We start from the raw sequence: 24,625 nt of genomic DNA on the forward strand, positions 1-24,625 counted from the left end.
AATTAATTATAAACAGAGGCGAAACACCTTCTCACCCTTAGCCCTTGGAAATTAGAAAGATAATGTAAAACGCAAAGTGGAGAGAGAAGAATGGTCCACTGTCACATTGCAAAAAGAAGGTTACTTTGGTGCCACATGTAGAATGCTACATACTGGTTGTCCTTGCCACCAAGCTGGATTTTCTTTCTCCTTCGAGGAAAGTGAAAAATTCTTGTTGAGGTTTACATCATACATATTATTGTCAATGATGCCATGTGATTCTGGATATAACCCCTAAAAATATAATTTTAAAAAAAGATTTGAGATAAAATGGCATTAATAAAACATATTTTTAAATTGAAATAGCATAACTCATATTTTTAAACAATGTCATACACCTTTCAATATAAAGCCCCTGGGTCTGAACCCAAATACCAGAAAAACCCCACAAAAAAACAAAAGCACAAACATATGAAAAACATAGCACTAGACAGTAGACTGTGAAAACAACATTTGTTTTTAGAATGGAGTGTTGCTTTGTTAAACCCCGGTTGGGAACATGTGAGCTGGATAACTTGAATGTTTAGGTGAATCTGCAAAATGGAATTTGCATTTACACACACACACACACACACACACACACACACACACACACACACAACTAACTAAGGGCTAAAGTTTAAGTAAGCTGTAATTACTGTTCCAGAGTAATAAAAGACTAAAATGCAAAGTAGTTGGGGCCAAGCACTTACTGTGACAATGGAATAATGATTTGGGAAGGTTTTGGTTGGATAGGCAGGTCTCAGGTATTTTGAATGAATTCCACATGTTTCTGCAATGAAGCACAGTGAGAAATTAAGACATTGTTTCTTCCTTGGAAGTTGTTTGAATAACTAAAAATCTGAATACGAACGTTACCCAGAGAAACAGAAAATTAAGGGGTGAATTGCAGATGAAAAGAGGTTGAAATTCTGATGCCTAAAATTCCTCCATCCCAAGGAACGCCAGTTTTTAGGAGAGGAGGGAGCTAAATCATGGCTCAGGGGAAAAAAAATGATAATAATATGTTAGGCTTTGATCTCTGTTGCAACAGCTCAGCTTTGCTATTAAGGCCTCAAAGCATCCATAGACAATATGAAAACAAATGAGCATGACTATGTTCTAATAAAACTTTTTTGTAGACATCAAAATTTGAATTGCACACAGTTTTTTCCATGGCACAAAACATTCTTCTCCCCCTCAACCATTAAAGAATGTAAAACAATTCTTAGCATCAGCAGGCCATACACAAACAGGCAGAGTGGGACATATTTGGCCCATAGGCCACAGCTTGTTGACCACTGAGCTAAACATACCTTAAATTTTTATACAGTGCCAGCTTTGTTTGATTTTGCCGCTCTCCTCTTTCTGACCCAAGTCATTACAATAAGAATTTCTATGGAACATTTGCTTCTTGCTAGTTCTTCTACGTAAAGTCTCTAATAAAACGAAAGTTCACACAACTATCTAGGTAACTGAGAAGGAATTTGACTCCTATAAATGCCTAAATTCATACCATGTAGCAATGTTTACAAAATGAACTAACTTTACTGCTTATTATTTTTCAGTAGAATTTCCACTTAATCAGTGGAGTTTCCTGTGATCTGTTTTCCACAAAGCATGGCATTAATTTTGCTTTCAACTGTTCTGTTGTTTCTGTCTGTGCGATAACCCTATTGAGGAGGTCAGAGCCACTGGAGTCCATCGCTCTTTCCTCAACAGCAGTGAAAATTTTCCAAACCCAAATCCTGCTGACTCTAATTCTGAAAGAAAGCTTCACCGTTAGATACTCTATTCGGGTGCAAGCAAAAAGTGAAAATGACTGCTGTCCAGAAAGTAACAAATTTTGCAGCTGGAAATAAGGTTTTCTCAAGGCTTGCAGGTGGTCTCCTTCTCAGCCTCTAGAGTACTGTTTCCAATATGATCTAGGAATTACCTCCTTTAGAATCCTCTTGGGTCCAATACCAAGTCCACGAAATGGGATTTGGGGAGCGGGGGAATGGTGAGGGTTGAAAGGGAGAGGAAAGGGAATGCAAAAAAACCCCTACATTTCTAACAAGCACCCCAAGTTGTTCTGATGTACTTGAGTTTGAGGCTGGCACTAAGACATAGCATATCATCAAAGATTAAAATAACCTTTTTTCCTCTTTTTTAGTCAATACCTCCAATAGGTAAATCTTGTCCTCAATCGAGGAAAGACATATTTAATATTGTTAAGAAGTCATATGATTGGAGATCCTGCTGTGGTACAGTGGGTTAAGAATCTGACTGCAGTGGCTGAGGTCGCTATAGAAATGCTGGTTTGATCCCTGGCCCAGCTCAGTGGGTTAAAGGATCTGGCATTGCTGCAGCTGTGGCTTGGATTCAGTCCCTGACCTGGGAACACCCATATGCCATGGGTGTGGCCATAAAAAGAAAAAAAGTTATATGATAAGAAAACAAAATGAGAACTAATCCATCCATGTAATTAAAAGAATTTACGGAGTTCCCGTCGTGGCTCAGTGGTTAACGAATCCAACTAGGAACCATGAGGTTGCAGATTGGATCCCTGCCCTTGCTCAGTGGGTTAATGATCCGGCGTTGCCGTGAGCTGTGGTGTAGGTTGCAGACGCGGCTCGGATCCCGCGTTGCTGTGCCTCTGGCGTAGGCCGGTGGCTACAGCTCCGTTTCGACCCCTAGCCTGGGAACCTCCATATGCCGCGGGAGCGGCCCAAGAAATAGCAAAAAAAAAAAAAAAAACAAAACAAAAAACAAAACAAAAAAAACAAACAAAAAAAAAGAATTTACGTCAGGAAAACAATCATAAATAAAGAGACAAAAAGTCAGTTTCTATTTCATTGAAACATGACTAACACAGTCAAATTCTTAAATGCTTGAAGGCATACAGTATAAAATAAAAAACAAAGCTACCAGTGATGTGAAAACATGACACCATCCCAGTTTTAAACCAGACACACCTACTGACTATCAATAGCTTCAAGCTACCTTTTTGAATCACCTGCCTTTGAACCAGAGCTGTTATCAAAAGCAAGATCTTCTACCTTCGTTTCTTCCAGATCTCAGTAATCTAAATCACAATCGAACAGAGTAATTCTGGAAGGATACACCATAAACCAGTAAGAACAGTTACTTCTGCAGAGAAAAACTAGGAAGATCAGGAAAGAGAGTCTGTTGGTTGGTTAATTATTTTTGTTTTACTCTATACTCTTTAACATCACTTTCAAAAGTTTATCATTTCCAGATTTTACTTGTTAAAAACATCTTTTAAAAAGAAAGTACCAGGAGGTGTTTACAGCCACTGACATGGTTCGTCCGCTAAACTGCATCGTTGCTGTGCCCCAGAACATGGGCTTCGGCAAGAACGAGGACCTGCCCTGGCCTCCACTCAGGAATGACTACAAATGTTTCCAAAGAATGACCACAACCTCTTCAGTAGAAGGCAAACAGAATTTGGTGACTATGGGTAGGAAGACCTGGTTTCCATTCCAGAGAAGAATTGACCTTTAAAGGACAGAATTAATACAGTTCTCAGTAGAGAACTCAAGGAACCTCCACAGGGAGCTCATTTTCTTGCCAAAAGTCTGGATGATGCCTTAAAACTTACTGAGAAGCCAGAATTAAAAAATAAAGTGGACATGGTTTGGCTAGTGGGAGGCAGTTCAGTTTATAAGGAAGCCATGAACAAGCCAGGCCATCTTAGACTTTTTGTGACAAGGATCATGAAAGAATTTGAAAGTGACACATTTTTTTCCCAGAAATTGACTTGGAAAAATATAAACTTCTCCCAGAATATTCAGGAGTTCCTTCTGATGTCCAGGAAGAGAAAGGCATTAAGTACAACTTTGAAGTATAGGAAAAGAACAATTAATGTGAAAGTGTTTTTTGATCTATTTCACACCCTCTCCCTCTCCCCAAAATGTATTTTTTTTGTTGACTTTGGACCTGTGGATAATTATTTCAAAGCAGTGTGCTTCTATTTGCCATTCATCTAAGCTAGACATGTATCAGATACCTTTTGTGAAACATTTCTTGCTCTAACTGTCTGAATGCCCATCAAGAGCCAGGAATAGGTTACCAGCACCTGCCTAGGGTAGAATATCTACTATCTAGCAAGACAACCCAGAGTGGGAGAGTCCCCTGGCGGCATGAGTTGAAACCAGGGCCTGTAGAGATAGGAGCTAGACAGATGGGTCCAAAGGTGAGAAATAGATTTTACACAGAAGAGCTAGAACTCGGTTATTAAAATTAGATGAAAAGAGGAACTATGAATTACTCTATGTGTATCACACATCTGAGAAAAATTCTGTTCATTCACACCAGGGAATCTAAGTTGCGAACTCTAGGATAGTCCTTGGATGCAGTAAGGAGGCAGGTTTGAGACAGTCTTTTCAGTGGTTAAAAGGGTAGGTCTGAAACCTTTAAAAAGGTTTAGCAAAGATTTAGATGATTATATATCTAAAAAAAAAAATAGCATTTTCTGCCTTATAAGGTGGTACAACATTTTTAGAGTGTAAGTTAGAAACATCAAGTAAGATTCAACATATTCTTCAGCGTTCCCATTGTGGCACAGCAGAAACGAATCCAGACTAGGAACCTTGAGGTTTCGGGTTCGATCCCCAGTCTTGCTTAGTGGGTTAAGGATCCAGTGTTACCGTGAGCTGTGGTATAAGTCCAGACGTGGCTCGGATCTAGCGTTGCTGTGGCTGTGGTGTAGGCCAGCAGCTGTAGCTCTGATTAGACCACTAGCCTGGGAACCTCCATATGCCACAAGTGGGGCCCCGAAAGGCAAAAAAAAGATTCAACATATTCTTGGTTTGGATCCAGAACTTCCACTTCTAGAAATTTGTCCTGAACAAGGAGATGAATCTAAGAGTTTTTGTTAAAACATTTTTTTTTAAACTTGGAAATAGCCCAAATGTTGACTAATAATAACTAACCAGCAGGTCTATTAAATGTATTATCTGCAGCAGTTAAAAGTAAAGAAGTACTGACAGAAAAATGACAAAAATTGCCGAGTAAAAGAAGCAAATTGTAAAAAAAAAGAAAAAAGAAAGTACCAACCCAAAAAACCTTAAAATACAAATGGAATGAACATATATCCATAGTAACTATAAACTATAAGAAGGAGTAGAAGACTTAATGGATGAGTAGAAGGAATAGCTGAAGAATGTACAATGCAGCTTTTGCAGCACTAGGAAATAAGTTCATAGCAATAAACACCTACATTAAAAAGAAAAAGTTTCAAATAAACAATCTTACTTTACACCTAAGGAATTAGAAAAATTAGAAAAAGAACAAACAAAATCTAAAGTTCATAGCAATAAACACCTACATTAAAAAGAAAACGTTTCAGGAGTTCCCATCATGGCTCTGTGGTTAACGAACCCGACTAGCATCCAGGAGGAAGGGAGGTCCATCCCTGGCCTCATTCAGTGGGTTTAGGATCCAGTGTTGCCCTGAGTGTGGTGTAGGTCACAGAGGCGGTTCAGATCCCGTGTTGCTGTGGCTGTGGTGTAGGCCAGTGGCTACAGTTCTGATTGGACCCCTAGCCTGGGAACCTCCATATGCCATGGGTACGTCCCTAAAAAGACAAAAGACAAAAAAAAAAAAAAGAAACAGTTTCAAATAAACAATCTAACTTTACACCTAAGGAATTAGAAAAATTAGAAAAAGAACAAACAAAATCCAAGGTTAGCAAAAAAGAAGAAAACACAAAGATGACAGAAATAAGTGAAATTGAGGCTAGAAAAACAATTTTAAAAATCAACAAAATTAGAGTTGATTTTTTGAAAAGATAAACACAAGAGACAAAACTTTAGCCAGATTAGCAGAAAAAGAAGACTCAAATCAATAAAATCAGAAACGAATACCACAGACATAAAAAGGATTATAAGAGACTACTGTGAACATTATACCCCATAAACCAGATAATTTAGAAGAAATGGATATATTTTTAGAAATGTATAGCCATCCAAGTCTGAATTGTGAAGAAATAGAATATCTGAACAGAACAATAACAAGGCATCAAAAACCTCCTAACAAAGAAAAGCCCAAGACAAGATAACTTTACAGGTTAATTTTACCTAAAAATGCCAATTCTTCACAAACTTTACCATGAAAACCTCAAGATCACTGATATGACTCTCACTTCAGGGTGGTATTAGTGCATGCTCAGTTTCCACGAGCATTGTAGCCCAACCCAGGCAGCTTTGTGGGACACCAGAGATGAGCTTCTAGACTTTCTTCAAGTGATGTACCTTACCTCAAGCCTGCCATTCTTGGCAGGTCCTAATCCTCATGCTTTTACATCTACTCTTTTTTTTTTTTTTTTTTTTTTTTTGTCTTTTTGCTATTTCTTTGGGCCGCTCCAGCGGCATATGGAGGTTCCCAGGCTAGGGGTCCAATCGGAGCTGTAGCCACTGGCCTACGCCAGAGCCACAGCAACGCGGGATCCGAGCCGCGTCTGCAACCTACACCACAGCTCACGGCAACGCCGGATCGTTAACCCACTGAGCAAGGGCAGGGACCGAACCCGCAACCTCATGGTTCCTAGTCGGATTCGTTAACCACTGCGCCACGACGGGAACTCCTACATCTACTCTTAACTGGGCCTCCTGGAAATGAAAGGCCCCTTTTGCCTTGGTAGACTAGATAGTGATGGCGTCACACATTAAAGGATTGAGATGTTGTATAAATGACTTTTAAAATATTTTAAACCTTAGAAAGGGAAAGCTCTGAAGGGCCCAGTATTTCATTAGTGTCCTTTCCAGCTCTGGATGGGATGAGCAAATCAAATAATTCTACGTCTAAAGGGATTCAGTTCAGCCTGGCTAGATGAAGTCCTTTTGGACACAGGATTTAATATCCAGACTATCAAGGGAAATGCAGATAAGGGAACAGAAACTGAGATTTGTTAATTAACTTTCCAGGCCAAATACTTAGCAGTAAGTGGTGAATCTTGAATTGGGAGCCAGTTCTCTCTGGGACCCAAACTCTTAATCTCTATGCTAAAAGATCTGCCTCTGAATTGAGAGAGAAGCTAAAGCAACAAAGTCCCTTGTGTTGTAGGGGGAAATAATGTCTTTCTAATCATGGCATTTTAGTGCTGGAATTAGTAGTAGAACATTTGATCTAATCCTTGCATTTTACAAATAAGGAAACTGAGGTTCAGAAAAGGTAATCAATATATAATATATGTTTGAGTGTGTACACACACACACACACACACATATGTTTGCGGTACTGCCATGGCAACTTGGGATCCAAGTTGCGTGTGTAGCCTACACCACTGATCATGGCAAAACCAGATCCCTAACCCACTGAGTGAGGCCAGGGATTGAACCTGCATCCTCAAGGATAATAACTGCTGAGCCTCAACAGGAACTCCTCAGATATTTGTTTAATAATTTGGAGAAAAATAAAAACAGGGAACTACAAGAATTGTCATAAATTTTGAGGACTGTGGAGGTAAAAGAGGGCCTGGCCCAGTAGAAGGATAAAGAAAGAGAGGCCTTGTGGGGCAGTGGAGAGTATGCACCCTGGAGCCAAACCTCCAATATGTCTTAGCTTCTTACCCTTGGGTACCCCATTCCTATTTATTATTAACTTTATAAAACTATGTGAAAGCCAACTACCCTAACTCAGAAGTACATCATGATAAAGATGATAATAAAGCTAAGCATTAATAACTTAGAATCACCTAATGTACACTGTATATATATTCTCACAGTATTTCTATCAGGAGGGAAGTGACCATTTTACAGATGAAGAGACTGAGGCACCAGCAGGGAAGTAAAGTGGTGCGAGGTCTCAAAGCTGGTAAGTGGTAGAGCCAGGTTCCAGGCATTTTGATTCCATATCTGGGAATAGATGCTGGACTATTCACCTACTCAGGTTCCTTCAGGTTCTTATCCTAACTAGTCACATCCACCTTGCTAAGACCCAGAACCCAGGTCTAACAAACGCCATATGAGATGGTATATATGCATAGATTTTCACAGAGCAGAAGTTATATCCAAATAAAAAACAAATCAAGACAGACAAAAAGATGAACATGCTGCAAAAAAAAAAAAAAAAAAAAAAAAAAAAAGGAAGGAGGAGCCAACAAGTATGAAAATACATATCATGTAGTAAAGTCTTCAAGTTCTTGAGAGGACTTGGGTTAAGACAAAGCACTAAATATTAAAGGTAAAGGTCAGAAAGAAAGGTGCGCTGTCTGAATAACCAACTAGGTGTCTCACATCTGTATGACCCTGTTTGTAGGAGACTTACTCAGTTTGTTGATATTAGGGATTAAAGTACCCCATGTCTGTAAATATTCAGCTCTAAATCCATCCATGGAAAACAAAATAACGGGTGGAAGGTCAAATCTGAAAACGGAAAACAAAAAATTAGTCCATTATTTTAATTTTTTAAAAAAGACACTTTTCTATACTACTTATAATTCCCTTACTTAGAAAATGCTAGGAAAGTACAGTCAGAGATAGTTCCTAACTCAAGCTTTCCTTTCTCTTTCTAAAAATTATTTCCATTGGAATTCCCGTCGTGGCGCAGTGGTTAACGAATCCAACTAGGAACCATGAGGTTTCGGGTTCAATCCCTGGCCTTGCTCAGTGGGTTAAGGATCTGGCGTTGCTGTGGCTCTGGTGTAGGCCGGTAGCTACAGCTCCAATTAGACCCCTAGCCTGGGAACTCCATATGCCATGGAAGCAGCCCTAGAAAAGGTAAAAAAGACAAAAAAAAAAAAAAAAAAAGAAATACAATAAAATAAAAATTATTTCCATTAACAATCAGTATTTCCCACTGTGGCACAGCGGAAACAAATCCGACTAGGAACCATGAGGTTGCGGGTTCGATCCCTGACCTTGTTCAGTGGGTTAAGGATCCGGCATTGTGGTGTAGGTCTTAGATGTGGCTCAGATCCTGCGTTGCTGTGGCTCTGGCGTAGGCCAGCAGCTGTAGCTCTGATCAGACCCCTAGCCTGGGAACTTCCATATGCCGCTGGTGCAGCCCTCAAAAGACAAAAGACAAAAAAAAAAAAAAAAAAAAAAAAAGAAAAAGAAAAAAAGAAATCAGTATTTCCAGTGTGTTATTAATCCATAATAAAAAAGGTAAAATTTTTTTTAATGTTACATAAATTATCCAAGCTTTCAACTTGGATCTACCATTCTCTGAGTTCTAGAGTTTAAAAAAATTTGGCTAACTTTATTTCCATTTACTCCTTGGCATTTGCTATCTATGAAAACCACATGCACCGCATATGAAATATCTCTAGCCCTGAGAATTTACAATGACAGGGTAGGGTGCTGTGGAGAACAAGGAAGGGCTTTGGCCTTGAAAAACTTGAGTTCAGTTCTCTGCTTCATTCTTTATAAGCTATTTAACTAAGAAGTTATTCAACCTCTTGAAACTCAATCTCAGCCCACTCACTCAACACTTTGGAATCATTAAAACATGGCACGTTAGTATCATTGCCTCATCTCAGATATATTTAGTATTTTACAGGGGTAGGTATACATAGAGCTCATTATGTGCACTATTTGCAATAAAAGTCAGCAGCATGCAAGAAGAGCACTAACCAAACATCACCGAAATGGGATTCTTTATTACAGACCGTTCACAATCCTGGCTTTGCCTAAGGATCCAAAGGCAATAATTGCTGAATTCAGTACTCACTTTCAAAAACTATAAAAGTTACAATTATTCTGCCATCTTTTGGGTATAACTGTTACTTATTATGATATTGGACTTAGAGACTCCGTAGCTTATAAGACGTTTTATTCTTCTAAAGTTCTATATGTTTTATTCTTTATTTCAATATCTCAGGATATGAACCTCCAAAGCATTTCAATCTTTTTTGAGATGAGTATTTAAGCTATAATGATGAAAGGTAACTTTTGAATTATAGCCAGAGATTATCTTTTTTCCATTCTAAATTTTTTTCACTTTTAAAATTTTACTTGCGTTTTAAACACACACACATCAAAGATGTATAGCTTCATAAATGTTGCCTAACTGAACTCCAGGTGCAGCTATTACCCAGATCAAGAAACGCTATTACTTAGAATCCTTCCCTCAAGTTCCCTTCCTGTCACCAAACTCTGCAAACCACACTCCACCAAGGCCATCAGCATCCTGATTCTAAGAGCATAGATTCGTTGTATCTATTTTTGTACTTCTATTTATATATGAACAGAATCATACAGTATGTATTCTCCTGTGTCTAGCTTCTTTTACCTGATATTATGTTTGACATATTTTTACATATAGCTGTAGATCATTCATTCCCATGGCAGTCTAGAATTCCCGTGAATGAGTAAACCACAGCTTATTCATTCAACTGTTGATGGGCATTTAGATATTTCCCAGTTTAGGGCTATCATGAATAGAAACTATGAACACAGTAAGTTTGTTATAAAAATTAAACATAGTGCATGCAAATAAGAATGCCAGATATTTTCAATTCAGTGCTCAGTAGTTTATCTAAATTTTTGAAAAAACACATACAATTCCAAGAAATTTGCTTAGAATAAGTCTTTTAAAATTCTCACAATTGCCCAGTATTACTATAAAGAAAATTCTGAATGCTGATACCAGCTAAAAATAAGACAAATAATTTCAGTTCTTTTCAATACGTTTCCATAGAGCTAGCAAAAAATATTAGGGTTGTTGTCTATTTACACATTGTGAAAGAAACTGTGAGGAGAGTCTGGAGGAGGTCTCTTTGGTTTCCTGGAATGTGGCTTATTGTAGAGTAACTTATTTAACAAATATTTGAGGCAGACATGGTGCTAGATACTAAGAATAAAAGCATAGAGTGATGAAATAAACGTATCTAAGTGGTGAAATTGAGCCATAAATAGAAGTGGTTAAGGACTAGATTTGGGTATAGAATGTTATTCAAGTACATAAGAGGACATCAGATTCAATATTTGAAGGTAAAAGCAGGCTTTCCAGGGAGTGTGACATGTGAACTGATGCCAAAAAAACGAATAGAAAAATATGAAATGTGAATGAGACCAATGTTTTACTCAAGGAACACATGCTGTGCAGGAGCCCATGTTACAGAAACAATGCCTGCAATAATATTTATGACTCTCGAAAACATCAGGTTGAGCAAAAACAAAACAAAACAAAAAACAGATTCAAGACAACAAACGAAGGAGGTCCTGTCGTGGCTCAGCAAGAAAAAACGTGACCAGGATCCATGAGGAGGTGGGTTCAATCCCTGGCCTCACTCAGTGGGTTAAGGATCCAGTGTTCCCATGAGCTGTGGTGTAGGTCGCAGACACGGCTCGGACACTACATTGCTGTGTCTGTGGCATGGGCTGGCAGCTGTAGCTCCAATTGGAACCCTGGACTGGGAACTTCCATATGCCAAGGGTGGGGCGGTAAAAATAAAAAAAAAAAAAAAAGAAAGAAAGAAAAGAAAAAAAAGGATATATGATTTCATTTATGTGAAATTCTAAAACAAGAATCCATGGTGATGAAAATTAGAACATCTTTCTGGGGAGATGGAAATATTCTATATCTTGGAAATATTCTATATCTGTGTGTTACATGGGGTTCTGAATTTCCTAATCTCATTATACTGAATACATAAATTGTGGAAACTTCAATGTATATGAACCATACTTTAAAAAAATATTAATGGAAAACTGTGACTACTTTGACTACAATGTGTGAAAAATTCATTAAGAAATTAAAGTGACATTGCAATTTGCATTTCAAAATACTTATTTTTTTCATAAAGTCATAAGTATAGTGCTGATCTTAAAATTTCCATTTATAAATATGCCATCAAAATGACATCGTCACTTAAAAACAGGGTTGTATATCTCTGGGATCAGGATGTTGATTCAATTCTCACAAGATATCTGAACTTGGCACTATTATTATTGCTATTATTATTACTGTTATCCTGGTTTTATAGATGAAGCTTAGGGAAGTTACTAGTGCAAAGTTATACAGGCGAAACCAGGACTGAAACTCAAGTCTTTTTTTTTTTATCATTCTGAATTCTTTTTTTTTTTTTTTTTTAGGTTTAGCTTTTGTTTTATTTTTTTAATCTTTAAAAAATTGTTTTATTGTTATTTCCCCAATACAATTTTTTTCCTACTGTACAGCATGGCGACACAGTTACACATACATTCTTTTTTCTCCCATTGTCATGCTCCATCATAAGTGACTAGACATAGTTCCCAGTGCTACACAGCAGAATCTCATTCCTAACCCATTCCAAAGGCAATAGTCTGCATCTACTAACCCCAAGCATCCCATCCATCCCACTCCCTCCCCCTTCCCTTTGGCAACCACAAGTCTATTCTCAAGTCCATGATTTTCTTTTCTGTGGAAAGAGTCATTTGTGCCCTATATTAGATTCCAGATTTAAGTGATATCATATGGTATTTGTCTTTCTCTTTCTGACTTACTTCACTTGTTATGAGAGTCTCTAGTATCATTCTAAATTCTTTACTCTTCTAACTAGAAGCTTCTGAAGAAGGCATCTGGATCTGAGGACTGGCATAAACCAAAGTAGCATGGTATACAAACAGACACATCACCCACACACATTTTTTTTTTTAATGAAACAACATTATCTAAAAATGCCTTCATCAATTCTCTATAGCCAGATATTCCTTTCTCCTTCTTCTGTTTGACTGTCCCCCTCCCATGGCTTGAGGCAGAAAAGTAAAGTAGGTGAAGGATAGAAAGGACAACTGGAGGGGGAGGGGAACTCCTCTTTGACTGGGAGGTGACGTGGGTCACATTTCTAGGGCTGGGCAAAGTCTGGGGAGCCACCATCACAAACGTGTGGAGGAGATGCGTGGGAAGGGTGGGAGAGGGGCGGCGCCTCCCCCAGTTCATCTCCAGGGCCCTCCTGACAGAGTTCTCCTTCCCTGTTCCACAAGGTCTACTTCACTGGGAGGCCTTCCATGGACAAACCTCTTCCCCTTCCCTCAGTCAGAATAGATCTGAGGTGCCAGGATGATAATAAAAGAGAGCTCTGGCTGGAAACACTTAGATCTAAATTCTCCTGATCACAAGACCTTGGGATGTTCATATAAATAATCATCTTTTCAAGTCACTGTAAGATATGAATATAAGGTAATATATTTTAAAATGCTCTGTAGGAGTTCCCACTGTGGCACAACGGGATCAGCGGCATCTTGGGAGAGCTGGGACACAGGTTCAATCCCCTACCAGGCACAGGGGGTTAAGGATCCAGCGCTGCTTCATTTGCTGCTTAGGTTGCAATTGCAGCTTGGATCTGATCCCTAGCCAGGGCACTCCATAAGCCTTGGGGCAGCCAAAAAAAAAAAAAAAAAGAAAAGAAAAAAAAAAAAAAGCTCTGTAAACAGTAAAGCAAATGAAGGTGTGTTATGAGTTTGAAGCCACAAGGAATCTAATCTTTTGTTAACTTTTCTGTTTTAAAATGTTCATAGGGTGGAGGAAATTCCACCTTTGTCTCAACTATATTCCCACATGCCATCCATTAAAGGAGGATAAATATTCCCACGTCCTTCTCACCCTTCTGGGCACTGAGGCTGCTGGGCTTCGCCACACTCTTCTTCCACCCATGGGGTTTCTCCTGAAAACATAAGATCAAAATCTTTAGACAGGGAAAGAGAAACAAATGTTCAATGATATGATCTTTGCAAACAACTTATTTCATGTTACTCCAGTGAAGTTCTTCCAGAACATGTTAAATACTACTTCACATGGTGGCAAGGTCAGTGCCTCTGGTGATTTGCAGAGATCAGTAATTGACACTAACTGAATACCAGGAAGCCCATCTTTACAAAAGTAACAAAGGGAATTCCTCTAGCTGGAAAAGGCCAATTTTGTACTTCTTTTTTAAATAATGATTTTTCCTTCAGGGACAATTTCTTCCCAACTGCTAGGAAAAAAAAAAAATGAGTTTAATAAATAAAAGAATACCATCCAAAGAAAAATGAAAAGCATGAAAAAAAGAGAAATAGCCAGTGAGAATAACTGATATTGATATCAAGTGGGAAAAACTGAACAAACAAAATTTCTAAGATTGTAAGTAAAAAATTCTCATTCTATAGATGTTTCTGTTTACAGAACATTCTAGCTAGTTAATGAAGTAGAAATGATAGAATAGGAAGGTCAGTATTTGCAGCTTCTAATGGATCTAGGCAATGATCATCAACAACTAAAATGCCAAAAAAAGAGACAACCAGGCAAGTGGTGCCTCTTTATGGAAGTAATACACTACCTGTGAAGGATACATGTTAGATAGATAGATAGCGGTAGGAAAACATTTGAATATGAACAGTTCTCAGGTTCTAACTACCAATTTGTAGGAAACATAGGGGATGACAAACCATTTCTTAAGTTACAGGGGATAGAATCTGCAAAATCCAGACTGGAAAATTCTACAAGACAAATGACCCCATTTATTCAATATGTAAGTTGCAAAGGGGATAAAAAGAGGAAAGGAGAACCTACTTTTTTAAATTAAAATATAGTTGATTTACAACATGCTGCCAGCTTCTGCTGTACAGCAAAGTGACTCAATCATACACATATATGCTTCATTTTTTTATATATTATTTTCCATCATATTCTACCCCAAGAGATTGAATATAGTTCTCTGTGCTATACAGTAGGACCTTACCATCTATCCATTCTAAATGTAATAATAGTTGCATTTATTAACCCCAAACTCCCAGTTGATCCCATCCTTCCCTCTAACCCTTGGCAACCACAAGTCTAGGGAGAACCTATTTTAAAGGACCTGAAATATATCAGCCAGTTGCAATGTATGGTATCTATTTGGATCCCTGTTTCACACAAATCTCTCTTTTTTTTAATGCCATGAAACAAAAAGAAAAATTTGAACACTGATGGGATATTTGTTGACAATAAATAATTACTGAAGACATTTTTTAGATATATTGATGGTATTCTAATTTTGTTAAATCCTCATCTTCTTTTAGATACATGTGGAAAATACTTATAGATATTTAAGTATAGGATTTGCTTTGAAGTAATCTAAAATTTTGAAAGAGAGGTTGACAGTTCCCATTGTGGCTCAGCAGGTTAAGGACCCAACACAGTCTCAGAAAAGATGAGGATTTGATCCCTGGCCTTACTCAGTGGATTAAGGATCCAGCATTGCCTCAAGCTGAGGCATAGGTCATAGATGTGGGTCAGATCAGATATTGCTGTAGCTGTGGCGTAGGCCTGCAGCTTCAGCTCCAATTCGACCTCTAGCCCAGGAACTTCCATATGCTGCGGTGTGACAAAAAAAAAAAAAAAAAAAAAAAGTAAAAGAAACAGAGGTTGGGGAAATACAGTGTATATTTTATGAAGAGAAAAAACCCCAAACTTGAAAATAACCAGAATGGGGACTAATCCCTAAACTTCACTTTAATGTCATGCTGGGAAGTATTTAAAAAGCCCACCAGGGAGTTCCTGTTGTGGTGCAGCAGAAATGAATCTGACTAGGAACCATGAAGTTGTGGGTTCAATCCCTGGCCTTGCTCAGTGGGTTAAGGATCTGGGGTTGCTGTGGCTGTGGTGTAGGCAGGCAGCAACAGCTCTGATTAGGCCCCTAGCCTGGGAACCTCCATATGCTGCAGGTGCAGCCCAAAAAGGACAAAAAGACGAAAAAAAAAAAAAAATCCCACCTATGGATTATCCAATTACCTAGGAGTTCATACCTTTATCTGGTTTATCCTTTACCATTTATTCATTTTACAACTTAATACAAGTTAATCAGTTAATCGGTGAAAAATTAACAGCAGTATAACTGATTCTTGCCTGAGAGCAGATAAATTGTCCTATAGAAAAGCAAATCATTTCTAGTGATTATAGAATCATTTTTAGTGATTGTATTCCAACATTCCTTCAATCCCATGTATACTTAATTTCTTGCATTCTCTCTCTGAGCCAGCTTTAGATTCCAGTTGGTTATCTCCTTAATGAGTTAATAAATCTTTGATGTATTCATTTTACTTTCATGGGAGTTTTTATTTCCATCCTTTTGAAAATTTTACTGTGTCAGTATGAGACAAAATTGGTCATGAAGTGATCATTGTTGAAGCAAGGTGATGGGCATATAGTAAAACATCATACTATACTCTTCTTTCTATATGTTAGAAATTTATCATAATTTTTTAAAATTCTAAATAAAATATATAAGTAATTAGTTGGTTTATTGCACAAAAATCATTCCTATCCCCTCCAGCTACTACCTAGAGGTACAATTTTGGCAAGAACCATTTAACATCTTTAAAAAGTGTTGTATTCTTAGACTGAGAAAACATTTACCTTTGCTTAAAAAAATGAACTGCAACGATTAAATGAACTCCCTCAAAGTAATTAATTAGTGGTAATAGTAAGCTTCAGCACTGCTTACAAAAATTACTTTTGTTTCTTTTAAATTCAAGCAATATCATGTAATGAGTTCAGTGAGAAAATTTTCCAGATGACCTGAGGATCAGTACTGAGACAAAAAGTTGAGTTAAAAAATTAGGGTAGAAGGCAGGAGAATGCAAAGGTCAGAGGCAGTAAGGTCAATGAACTTTAGGGAAATAAGCAAACCTGAAAACTACACTTGCCTTTGTAAATTTAGGGGGATTTTTACCTAGACAATATTCACTGTTAAATATCAATTATTATTTAAAAACACAGTTACCATTTTAGGCTTTTAGTTTCTGTTCTGATTCCCATTTTTAGCTGATTTTCAATTATATTTTGTATAAAAACTTATTTATCTATTAGTGCAAAACCTATTTTCTACTAAGAGATTATAATTTCCAAGTATAAGCTCTACTGCATGTGGTGTTATGAAAAGAGGGATGGCAGCTTGAAAGAATTTTGTTGATATGTGTCATATGAATTCTTCCTAAATCTCAACAGATGTTCAGAGGGATGGGTGACCCTTTAAAAAAAAAATCTATGGAGTTCCCGTTGTGGCGCAGAGGTTAACGAACCTGACTGGCATCCACGAGGACTCAAGTTCAATACCTGGCCTCGCTCAGTGGGTTAAGGATCCGGCTTTGCCATTAGCTGTGGTGTAGGTCGCAGATGCGGCTCGGATCTGGCATTGCTGAGGCCCTGGCATAGCCTGGCAGCTATAGCTCAGATTGGACCCCTAGCCTGGGAACCTCCATATGTCATGGATGCAGCCCTAAAAAGAGAGAAAGACAAATAAATAAATAAATAAAACTACATCACTTATAAAGTGGCAAAGCAGGTAAAATCAGGAATTGAATAACTTGGATTCTGTGGAGGGAGTTTTGTTTGTTTTTTGGCCATACCCATAGTGCGAGGAAGTTCCTAGGCCAGGGATTGAACCTGTACCACAGTAGTGAAAGCGCTGGGTCCTTAACCCACTGCACCACCAAGGAACTCCATTGGATTCTAATCTTGGCTCTTCATTACCTCCTTGAGAGTCCTAAATCAATAATTAAACCACTAAGGACACAGTAGTTTCAATAATCACACTGGTTTAACAAACTGCCATTTGGGCCAGAGAACTTCTTTTGTGATGTTTTAACTTTAGGATCTGCCATCCAGTGGCTCAAACTGCAAGTAGGTCCAGCATAGTCATTGGACTGACAAAGACCTCGTTTTACAGACAACATGGAATTTCAAGTTTTTTCTTCTTCTTTTCTACAATATCTATGCTATAAACTCCTTTTCTCTATCATGCACAAAACTGTCTTCCCACAATAAATGCATTTGGTCTTTTCATCTATATGGAGTCTCCAAAGATTTTTTGACTTGTTTTAATCGGCAGCCTGGGCCAGCTCTAAGGTCACTGAACTCACAGAGGCAAACAGACCAACACCTGCTTACCTTGGCAAACACTCCTATAGTCAACACAGCAGTCTTTCTTCTGTAAACAATCATCTGAACAGGAGCAAAGGCTGGATTCTAGTCTGGTCTCCCCACAACGAAATTTATTGCATGTCCACAATCGAGCTATAAAATTACATGATTCGGTTATGAACATATAACTTATTTTAAGCATCCAATACCAAAAATATAAACTCTGTGCATTTCTTTTTGTATTATCGGATGATCAAATCTTAGTTTTCCTGCATTCATAAATGAAAATACATAATACAAATAAGAGGGGGGGGGGACAATGCACCCCTTTTCATTTGACATGAGTGGCAGACAAAAATGCAGCTTTATGAGTTTCAGCTCTGGTCTCCCTTACAGGTACACCTCTGAGAACCTCTGAACACTTATCCCATTTCCACCCAAGTGCAGGAGCTCCTGATGGTAAAGAACCATTAACCTTGACTGACTGTTGCCCCCCAAGAGCAGCCCCCCACCCCCAACCCTATCTAGGGACAGACTCCTCCAGGAAGAGGCGATGACAACAGACCCAACACGGTCAGGTCTGTAAGAATGTGGGCAGGTCAGGGTGCCTCCCAACGGAGAGGAAAAAAGTGGTAGATTAGCTCCCCACCCTGCCTCTGGTGTTCCCCCAGGCTAGGCACTTAATATGAGGTCAGTTTCAATAAATCCCAATGCTAGAAAAAAAAGGCTGGACCGAGGCTGCTTCCTGGGGCCACCTGCCAGGAAACAGTGATGAGAATCGACATCGGCCCAGTGCTCAGACAAATGCATTGGCTAAGTGACAGCTGTGCGTTTCAGTTATGCACAGTTCCTCATTCTTCATCACTATGTACTCACAAAAAGATTTGGCGAGATTAATTAAAGGGGATACCGAGTTTATCTGTACAGGGTTACCCCCTTCCTCTTGCCTTTTTCAGAGAGCATAAATAAGGTAAGGAGCTCTACTGTTCTAATCTTCACTCTTTTCCTACCACTAGATACCGCCCACCATCACTTTTCCTGATTTCTTAGAAAATTAAATATCGAACACTAAACTGTCTCTTCTGCCTTGAGAATACAGTATTTCTCAGGTTGTGTTCTGTGGAGCACCAGTATCAGGAGGGCCAAGAATCATCAGCTTTCCAAGGGAGTCTTATGGCATCCTGAAATCTGAGAACCACTGAAAATGAAACTAAATAAGAGGATTAACGTAAGCCACAGTAAAACACTTTTGAAACTGCTGTAATTAGACAGCTTTTCAGCTGCTAGAGGCTGTGTATTCCTCCACCTCAGTGAAAGAAAGTGTGGATTCTGTAGTTAGCACTGTCAAGGGGGAAAAGGTAATAAGAGACCCTGTGTACAAGGTGTTATGGGCTAAATCAGGTCTCTTCTCCCAAAATGTTGAAGTCTTACCACCCCCCCATTACTATGAATGTGAGCAGCTTATTTAGAAAAGGATCTCTTCAGATAATCAAGTTAAAGTAAGGTCATTAGGGTGGACCCTTAATCCAGTATGACGATTATTCTTCACACACAGAGAGAAGACTGGGAAGACAGGGAGAAGGCCATATGAAGACGAAGGCAGAGTTGGGAGTCATGCTGCCCCAAGCCAAAAAAAAAAAAAAAAACACCAAAGACTGCCAGCAACCCACCAGAACCTAGGAGGGAGGCATGGAACAATCTCATGGCTTCAGGAGGAACCAACCCTGTCAGTACCCCTAGATCTCGGACTTGTGTTTCCAGAACTGTGAGAAAATGAATCTCTCTTGTTTAAGCCACCCAGTGTGGGGGACTTTGCCATGGCGGCCCAAGCAAACTCATGCACAAGGTGTCTGGCGAGCCTTTGTGCCTGTTCTCAGGTATGCGTACTTGATTCCACACAGGTGTCTTCAAAATCCCAGCAGCAGTCGCCTCGGCTTTTACATCCCACGTCACACCGACAGCCCTCTAGTCCTCTATGTGAAGGATCAAAGCATTTTTTCCTGCAGCTTCCTGGAGTGTGAAGGAATAAGGAAACCAGTGCTTAGAAGTTATCTAGTGTCTCTCAGCTGGACGGCGGAACGGACTAGGACAGATGATTAGATAATTTTTATTGTGGTGTATGATTCATCAGTGCAAAGTGATAATCAATGAGCAACACACAACAAGTGATTTTTACCTAGGACCCCTGAGAGGTCACAGACTCAAAAACACCAGGTACCATTAGCAGAGAGTAGGAGGCATAAGCAGAGTCTAAAGATGGTGGAACTGGTTGAAAGTCTGGGTATGGAGTAGCAGCTACCCACTCCACCTTCCACTCCAGAAAAGAAAGCTCATGAACTGGAAGAAACTGGGAGGAGTTGCTTTCATCACAGAGACAGTAGACATGGAGGGTAGCTATGATGAGAAAAAAAGATGAACATGTCTTACTCTTCAATGTGAATGTGTAATCATTCACATTTAATGATGTGAATTATCACATCATTACCAGACATTTGATGGACAGCAGGATAGTATCCAACATGAAAGATAAATACCAAACATTTGATTACCAGACATTTGAGGACAGCAGGATAGTATCCAACATGAAAGATAAATACCAAAACAAAAAGAAAAAAGAATATTTGAAGAGGAAATAATGCAGGGAACCGAAGAGTTACACACACACATACACACACATACACACACACTCACAACTGATATTGAGATGCTCAGAAAAGATACTGCATCATAAAATAAGAAAGTAAGCTATAATTTTAAAAGGGGAAATCACATGCAGGGTGCTTTTGGAGATAAAAAAGACGCAAGCAGTAATGAAAAATTCAGTAGAAGAGGGAGTTAGCAGAATTATGGCTCCCAAGAAGATTCCATGGCCTAGTCTTTAAGACTGTGAATATGCTGCCTTTCGTGACAAAGGGACTTTGCAAGTATAATTAAGGTTTCTACATAGTTGACCTTGAAATAGGGAGATAGTACTGAAAAGTGAAAACACAGAAAATGGAGATGATAGTTAGAGAAATCATCTTATAAAATTTCCCAGTATTGGAGAGCAAAAATGATTCTATCAAAATTGCCTACCAAATTTTCCACAGCAAAACTCAATAGGGATAAAGAGATCTGGAGAGCTCACAGAGGAGGATCAGGAGAACTCTATAAAGGATCACAAGACAGAATGCTATCAAGTTTCCTAAAAGCAGTACTGGGAGAGGGCATGGGCCAAATGGCATGTTAGATACACACCAAAGAGTACCAGGCAATAAGTAGATAGGCGCACAAGGACAGATACATGCCTATCAATTTAGATGCATAGCAATCACATACCAAAGTTCAATGAGAAAGCCAGGAGGAAAGTTTATCTACCATTTACATAACAGGTCTTCACATTTTTATACTCACTCTCCTCCTTTAAAACATTTTCCATACATTCAGGACACAATAATCACCTGCTTTCTTCCACATTCCTGGCTCCTCCTTTCCAGTCTTCTGTCCTTTAAGATTCGTACCCTGGTCATATTGCTTTAAATCCCATGTATGATGCTGGCAATCACCATACTGTATGTCCAGCCAGGACGTCCCCCTTGAAAACCAGCCTCATGTATCCAACTACTTTTTGACTTTTCTACTTGGACATCTGGTAGGTATTTCAGATTTAGGATATCCAAACTGAGCTCTGGATTATTCTCCCCAAACCCGCTCCTTCTACAGCCTTCCTCATCTAAATTATGGAAATGCCATAGTTTCAGATATTCATGTCAAATATTGACATACTTCTTGACTCCTGTTTCTCACTCTTCATCCAGTCTGTTGATAAAAACCTATCTACTGCATTAAAAGATATCCAGAATCCAAATACTTCTCACCAGTTACAATGCTACCATCCTGGTCCAAGGCCTAGGGCTTGTCTACATTATCACAATGATTTTCTAATTGGTCTCTCTACTTCTGGTTTTGCTCTGCCATTTATTCATAATACTGCAGGACGAGTAGTCATATTGAAAAGCAAACCACATCATGTCATTTTTCTGCCCAAAATCTCCAGTCACTCTCCTTCACACTCAGAATGAAAGCCAAAGGCTATACTTTGACCTACCAACCCCTCTGTGATCTGACTCCTCTTTGGCTGATCTCATTTTATGACTAACCTCCCTCTGTCCTCTTAGTTCTAGCTCACTGATCTCCTTGTTATACTTTAAATAGAACACGCCAGGCAAGCTCCTGCCTCAGGCCTTTGTACTTGCTATTTTCTCTTGCCTGGAATGTTCATCCCCAGAATATCCCTGTTTCTTCCTCACTTCCTTTAGCTCTTTACTCAAAAGTTGTTACACACACTCCATCCTGTCTTGACTCAGTATTTCGCATTTCCCCTTTCAGTTTTACTTATTCCTCAGTACTTTCCCTATCATATTAGACATATATTGCTTATTTTCTGTTATTTGTCTTTCATGCTAGGATGTAAACTCTTCGAAGGATTTTCATCGTTCTTCATCACTGTATCCCCAGTAATTAGAATAGTACCTAACATAGAGTCAGTGCTCAATTGCAGAAGAACAAGTGAAAAAGGATCTGCACATAAACTAGAAAAACTGGTTTAAAAACTCACGCTAGAAAAAAAATGTATATTAGCTATGAAAAGTAGGTTAATTGGAGCAGAGAATGGTGTAAATGATCCAAGGTTGGATTTAGGAACCAGTCGTGGTGGAAGAATGAGGGGGTGAATATGTTAAGGACGCTGGCAAAGAGGGGCTGGAGTCAAAACACCAATCCCCTGGGCAGGAGGGGGAAGAGAGTGATGCCATAAAGGCCCTGATAGACCGAGACTGAAGGAAGAGAATAAGGAACAATGACTCTGGGGAGCCAGACAGTACTATACTAATGCAAGGAAGGGAGGGAAAGAGTCAGCATAATTGGAGATTTTGTTTGGATATTACTATTTGCCTCTTGCAATTAATTTATGTGATTTGTGGGATAAATTAACAAGAAATGGTGCCCACCTGTGTGCACCAACATCAGAATAATACCACCAAAATGCCCTGCCAACAGTTGCTAGATCTAGGACTGCTCCTGCAGCTCAGAAACATAACAGCCAAGTGACTGAGAAAAGACAGTCATTTTCCAGCCAATACACATCTTTTCCATTTCACTGTCTTCCCATGTTACACTAGGGGTACCGAGTGTTTGTAAATTATTAAGGGAAAAAATAACTGGAAAATTTCTGGTTAACCTCACCAAGAGTCTCCTAATGAAGAAGCAATAAGACGTTCCCCTTTGGAGTCAGATTAGAAGTTAATCAACCAAATTTAAAAGGGAAATAAGTTATCTAACATTTGACTTCCTACTTCCCCTTAGTAAAAAGTATCAAGATAGTACATTGAGATTATAGAAAGTGCTTTTCATAGAGTCACTTGTAAATGGTTTACTTACTGTTCATACTAATGGGATATGGCAAAAGGGATGTGAGGTGTTTTGATAATTTGGGCCAAGGATCTCCTATTTTTTTCTTTGCTTCTTATGAGAAAAAGATGTGAAGCTTATCTTGTGCAGTACCTCTCAAGAAAGTGGCACTGTCTAACCAAAAAATAGTGAGATTTCAGGGATGGGATAATGCTAATGTGATATCAAGATACAGAAGTTGTGGCAGGAGGTCCTGGGAGAGAAGCAACAAAGACTTTGGAGGCCAAGTTCATCACAAGTTATTAATAAAATAGGAACTAGGAGAGGTACCAAAGTCCTCTATGAAGGTGAGGAAAAGTAAGGGGAAGTACTGGAATGACGTGAATATCAAAGATGGTCAAAGAGGAAAGTCCAGAAATGACAGTGGATTATGCTAACTACAGTTGTGGGCTCCTGATAAATGGGGTGTGGGAGAAAGAGAAGCCTAGCAGGAGAGTGCTGTATGCAGGGGAGTGGAGGCAATTCCAGGTTATGATAGAGAAAGTGATAAGAAAGAAGAAAGAAGGAAAGGTTCTGAGACAATGATGCCGAGGGGAGTACCTTGCTCTTCTTGTTTCCTGAGTCCAACCACCAGGCCAAACGCAAGTGACACAGCCACCAACAAAACAAGAAGAACCTATCACCAACGAAAAGAATGTGACCTTTGCGATTCCGTTAAAATATACAAAGATCCAGACAATCACCCTCCCTCAGTGATTGTTAAGGGAGCACAATAAAGAATGCTAGAAACCTAGTAGATGCATTTACATTTTTAGATAAAACTTTTGCTAGAATTTGGAGACATTAGGGTACCTTCGAAACTATGATTTTTAAAATATTGAGCTTCTATTGTGTGTACTAATAACCCACTGGAATAATATAAAAAAAAAGAGAAATTAATGATGAAAAAGTTTTGCTCCCAAGTTGATAATTCCCTAAATTTATATGATAGGATAAATATAATAAATGGCATAAGAGCTAGAAGAGAAGGCCCAATTTCCAAGAAGGATAATGAATAAATCAAGTATCACAAGGGCTTCCTTTTTTATAGTCACCAAGCTCATTGTTTCATTTACTCCTTCAAACAATGCTTGTGTGACAGAGAACATGGTGATGACATTAAGTGAGGTAAGGAATTTAGGAGAAAAGTGTAGCCAGGTAGGTGTGAAAAAACTATTCAATTGGTTTTGGCAACCAGGGAGCCAAAGGGACCAGCAGCAGGCACTTGAAATCCTGTGACAGAAACTCAGGAAGTGGTAAGAATTAGTGGCTTACTTGGAATTCTTGGAGGAGAATATACTCCTAAAACCACGAAAGGCACTGAGATTTCCTAAAGTAAAGCTCTTTAGCTATGATTTGGTGAAATGCAAAA

General features: G+C 38.8%; 1 protein-coding gene and 1 pseudogene across 14 annotated transcripts in view; one reads left to right on the forward strand and one right to left on the reverse strand.

Annotated features, from left to right (window-relative positions):
• The window catches only part of ENPP3 (ectonucleotide pyrophosphatase/phosphodiesterase 3), a 100,818-nt gene that overhangs the window by 46,528 nt on the left and 29,665 nt on the right, over window positions 1-24,625 (reverse strand). For 12 of the 14 annotated variants that reach the window (XM_021087953.2, XM_084956061.1, XM_084956101.1 and 9 more), the window contains 7 exons: window positions 23,815-23,890; window positions 19,714-19,836; window positions 17,854-17,979; window positions 13,549-13,609; window positions 8,290-8,387; window positions 732-811; window positions 154-273 (listed from right to left, as the gene is read on the reverse strand). In XM_021087953.2, the coding sequence (XP_020943612.2) occupies window positions 154-273; window positions 732-811; window positions 8,290-8,387; window positions 13,549-13,609; window positions 17,854-17,979; window positions 19,714-19,836; window positions 23,815-23,890 (684 nt within the window). Of the gene's footprint in view, window positions 1-153; window positions 274-731; window positions 812-8,289; window positions 8,388-13,548; window positions 13,610-17,853; window positions 17,980-19,713; window positions 19,837-21,266; window positions 21,988-23,814; window positions 23,891-24,625 lie in introns of those variants that run through there. The other 2 variants (XM_084956108.1, XM_021087960.2) reach the window with 2 other exon arrangements.
• Window positions 3,322-3,945, forward strand: LOC102160401 (dihydrofolate reductase pseudogene; annotated as a pseudogene).

Source organism: Sus scrofa, chromosome 1 (assembly GCF_054392235.1).
Source record: "Sus scrofa isolate SSC_HxYL_T2T_F1_AM1 chromosome 1, Sscrofa_HxYL_maternal_Yorkshire_Landrace_v2.0, whole genome shotgun sequence".
NCBI classification, from domain to species: Eukaryota; Metazoa; Chordata; class Mammalia; order Artiodactyla; family Suidae; genus Sus; species Sus scrofa.